Source organism: Lynx rufus, unplaced genomic scaffold, assembly GCF_022079265.1.
Source record: "Lynx rufus isolate CCGP_SWC_20201006 ecotype Redwood Valley unplaced genomic scaffold, mLynRuf1.p SCAF_9, whole genome shotgun sequence".
NCBI lineage: Eukaryota > Metazoa > Chordata > Mammalia > Carnivora > Felidae > Lynx > Lynx rufus.
The window spans coordinates 61,093,456-61,098,164 of record NW_025814897.1 but is presented as its reverse complement, the minus strand read 5'-3'; the positions used below and the strand labels follow the sequence as shown (position 1 = coordinate 61,098,164).

General features: G+C 39.1%; 1 protein-coding gene across 1 annotated transcript; it reads left to right on the top strand.

The window, feature by feature from the left end:
* The first annotated feature begins 963 nt into the window (after positions 1-963).
* On the top strand, positions 964-1,905 carry LOC124505509 (olfactory receptor 51G2). The gene has a single exon (XM_047071475.1). It carries the CDS (start codon positions 964-966, stop codon positions 1,903-1,905), a length of 942 nt encoding a protein of 313 aa, XP_046927431.1.
* The last annotated feature ends 2,804 nt before the right edge of the window (positions 1,906-4,709 follow it).

The window sequence follows — 4,709 nt, the reverse complement described above, 5'->3', positions numbered from 1 at the left end:
GGAGAACCAGAGCTTTGATATGGCACTTCAGCAGTCAAGAATAACTTTACAGACAGCCATTCATTCACTCCCCAGTCCTTACTGGAATTCTGTGAGCTGAGTAGCACATGTGAGCTATCTGGATCAAACTAGGCTTCCACGACTGGAAGACCAGAGGAGAAGGTGAGTGAAGGATTAATCTGTGTCTAAGGTTAGCAATTATATGTGGCTGATGAAGATAAGCAAGAGGGAAGAAAGAAAGAAAGAAAGAAAGAAAGAAAGAAAGAAAGAAAGAAGAGAAAGAAAGGCAAAAAATTAAAGAAAAAATGAACAAAATAACAAAAGAAAGAAAGAAAGAAGGAAGGAGGAAGGAAGAAATGAAAGAAGAAGAAAGAGATTGGAAAAAAGGAAGAGAGAAAGAGAGAGAAGGAGGAGGGAAGGGAGATAGGGAGGAGAGAGGGAGAAAGGAAGGAAGAATGGACAGTGACAAAGGAATAGCAAAGGAAGTAAGGTAAGAGAAAGGAAAGAAAGAGAAGTTGAAAGAAAGGTTAGAACATTAATGAGAGTTCTGGCAGAAAAGAGGCAGGTGAGGAGTGTTTAATTAAAGATCTCCTCAAAAGAGGTAGGCAAAATTAGTATAACCAACAGGAATAGTGTAGATGCTCAGACCTCTCAGCCTGAAGGAGAAAGGAGAAAAGAATTCAAAGAAAAACATTTTTCTAAAACAATGTGGAAAGAAGGCCAGAGACCAGAAGGAAGTGACCTCTGGAGGAGATGTACACTTCTAGGTCTACTTGATTCTCATGTTTTTTTGTTTTGTTTTGTTTTGTTTTGTTTTGTTAGTTTTTGTTGTTGTTGTTGTTGTTGTTTTGGTTTGGTTTGGTTTGGTTTCTAATTTCTTCCCAGGTTCGACCTCTTGCTTTTTTTCTGAATTCACTTCAGGAATTTGGAAGGAATCCAATTTTCCTCTTCCCTCCACACACAATGTCTTTGGGACCCTTGGAAAGCAGCAGCAACATTTCCTCCACCTTTCTGCTGAGTGGCATTCCTGGGCTGGAGCACATGCACATCTGGATCTCCATCCCATTGTGCTTCATTTACCTGGTTTCCATCCTGGGCAACTGTACTATCCTTTTTATCATTAAAACAGAGCCCTCACTCCATGAGCCTATGTACCTTTTCCTGTCCATGCTGGCTGTGACTGACCTGGGTCTGTCTCTTTGCACCCTCCCTACAGTGCTAGGCATCTTTTGGATTGGGGCGCGAGATATTGGTCACGATGCCTGTTTTGCCCAGCTCTTTTTCATTCACTGTTTGTCCTTCCTAGAGTCCTCTGTGCTGCTGTCTATGGCCTTTGACCGCTTTGTGGCCATTTGTCGCCCCTTGCACTATGCTTCCATTCTCACCAACACAGTCATTGGCAGGATTGGCCTGGTTTCCCTGGGTCGCAGTGTAGCACTCATTTTCCCATTGCCTTTTATGCTCAAAAGATTCTCCTATTGTGGCTCTGCACTTCTCTCACATTCCTATTGTCTCCATCAAGAAGTAATGAAATTGGCCTGTGCAGACATCAAAGCCAACAGCATCTATGGCATGTTTGTCATTGTTTCAACAGTGGGTGTAGACTCACTGCTCATTCTCTTCTCCTATGCCCTGATCCTGCGTACTGTGCTGTCTATTGCATCCAGGGCTGAGAGATTCAAAGCGCTCAACACCTGTGTTTCCCATATATGTGCTGTGCTCCTCTTCTACACTCCCATGATTGGTTTGTCCATCATCCACCGGTTTGGGAACAAGGCACCTCATCTTGTCCAAGTGATCATGGGCTTTGTGTACCTTCTAGCCCCTCCCCTGATGAACCCCATAGTCTATAGTGTGAAGACCAAACAGATCCGAGATCGTGTGGCCCATGCCTTTTGTTGTTAGCTGGGTCTAGTCTTAGAGGTACTATTTCCTTCAGTATACCCTTATTCCTCTAGCCTTTATAATATCTAATGTGTATGAAGTGGTGAAAACAATTATTTATTTACTCAACAAATACACACAGAAATGATCAAGAAGTCACAGCTCTTACAGAACTATCATTCTGGTGGGGGGAAAACACAATGCAGTATGACATGGCAGATTGTATTTTACAAAAATGGCCACAGAGGTATTTCTAATCCTACATTCTCTTCCAGAAATTTGTCATTCCCCCATCAAGAGAGACAGTCTGTTTTTTTTCTTCCCCTCGTAACAGGGTAGGACTTTGTAACAGGTTCAATGAATTGAATGTTGTGGAAGTGATCTTGCAAGACTCTCGAGGCTACGTCATAAAAGATTATATGTTTTTCATTGGTATATACTTCCCCACACTCATTCTTTCTCTCTCTTTTTTTTCTCTATTTATATATCCACCCCTATCTCACTCAATGCTTGCTTTTTGAACACAGCCACCATACTGAGAAGCTGAGACCACATGGAGAAACCACATATAGATGTCCCAGACCAAGCTAAAGTCTAAGCCTTAGCTGGAAATTTATCAACTACTAGTGAGTGAAAAAATCTTCATATTATTCCAACCCCCATTTTTCCTGCATTTCCAGGTGATATCCAATAAAATAATCATCGAACCCAGCCCACGCTGCAGATTTGCAAGCTAAATAACTGTTTGTTTATTTGTTTGTTTGTTTATTAAGACACTAAATTTGGGGGTGGTTTATTATACAGCCATATGTTAACTGTGTTGCTCAAAGTAAAAAAGAAGTTAATATAGAAGCAAAAAGAGAAATATCTTCTTCCAGGTGGGACAACAGAGTGTCAAGAAAGATTTCCTTGAGTTGATACAGTAGCCAGCCTGACAGGATATATAAGAGTTAGGCAGTCAAACCAGAAAATTATGGTCTAATCTGAAGGAACGGTATGTGCAAAGCTGAGGCAGAGGTGAGAGAGAGAACAATATATCCAGAGAAATATCTGAAGTTGTTTTTGTTGTCATTGTTCCTAGCAAGTCAGGGAAAAGTAGAGAAAATTAGGGTGGAAGAAGGGGAAGTGATAAGTAGAAAAAAATTGAGGGAGTGAAGATATTGGAAACGTCAGTGAACCAAAAAGAGATAATTCCTTATACCCTTTTATCTGTCCATTACAATTTTGCCACCACATTAACCTAGAAAAAAAAATTATCTTTTAAGACCTAAATGTGAGACCTGAAACCACAAAAATCCTAGAAGAGAGCACAGGCAGTAATTTCTCTGACATCAACCATAGCAACGTTTTTCTAGATATGTCTCCTGAGGCAAAAGAAATAAAAACAAAAATAAACTATTGGGACTATATCAAAATAAAAAGATTGTGCACAGCAGAGAAAGCAATCAACAAAACTAAAAGACACCCTATGGAATGGGAGAAGATATTTGCAAATGACACATATGATAAAGGGTTAATATCCAAAATATATAAAGAACTGATACAAATCAACAGCCAAAGCCCAAATAATCTAGTTAAAAATGGGCAGAAGACATGAATAGACATTTCTCCAAAGAAGACATACAGATGGCTACAGACACATGAAAAGATGCTCAACATCAGGGAAATACAAATCAAAATTATAACAAGATATCATCTCACACCTGTTGGAATATTTAAAATAAAAAACACAAGGTGGCTCCTGGGTGGCTTAGTTAGTTGGTCACCCAACTCCCGATTTTAGTTTAGGTCATGATCCCAAGGTCATGGGATCAAGCTCCACATTGGGCTCTGCACTGAGCATGGAGCCTTCTTGGGATTCTCTCTCTCTCCCTTTACCCCTCTCCCTTGTTCTCACTCTCTCTAAAATAAAAATAATAATAATAAATGAATAAAAAACACCAAAAACTGTAAGTGCTGGCAAGGTTGTGAAGAAATAAGAACTCTCTTACACTGCTGGTGGGAATTCAAACTGGTGTAGCCACTTTGTAAAAGAGTATTGAGGTTCCTCAAAAAGTTAAAAGTAAACTACCCTATGATCCAGTAATCACACTACTATGTATTTACCCAAAAAAGACAAAAGCACTAATTCAAAGGGATACATGCACCCCTGTGTTTATAGCAGCATTATTTACAATAGTCATATTATGGAAACAGCCCAAGTGCCCATCAATAGACAAATGGATAAAGATGTGGTATACATATATACACATATACAATGGAATATTATTCAGCCATAAAAAAGAATGAAATCCCGTCATTTGCAACAACATGAATGGAGCTAGAGTGTATAATGCTAAGCAAAATAGGACAGTAAGAGAAAGACAAATTCCATATGATTTCATTCACAGGCAGAATTTAAGAAATAAAACAAAAGAACAAAGGGGAAAAAAAGAAGAGAGACAAACCAAGAAACAGACTCTTAATTACAGAGAACAAATATGGTTACCAGAGGGAAGGTGGTTGGGGGGCAGTGGGTGAAACAGGTGAAGAGGATTAAGAGCACAGTTATCATGATGAACACTGAGTAATGTATTGAATTGCTGAATCACTATATTGTACACTTGAAACTAATACAACACTCTATGTCAACTATATTGGCATTAAAATTAAAAACTTAATTAAAATTATCTTTTGAGTAATGTATGTCAATATAGTATTATTGATTTTGCCTTTGAGGTATCTGTGAGGAAAGCAGGCCAGGTTAAAATGCTACTAAGGAAGGTTTTGAGCATCTGGAGGAAAGATTGAGGGGGTCATGTTTCTGCACAGTGCAGGGTCAAGAA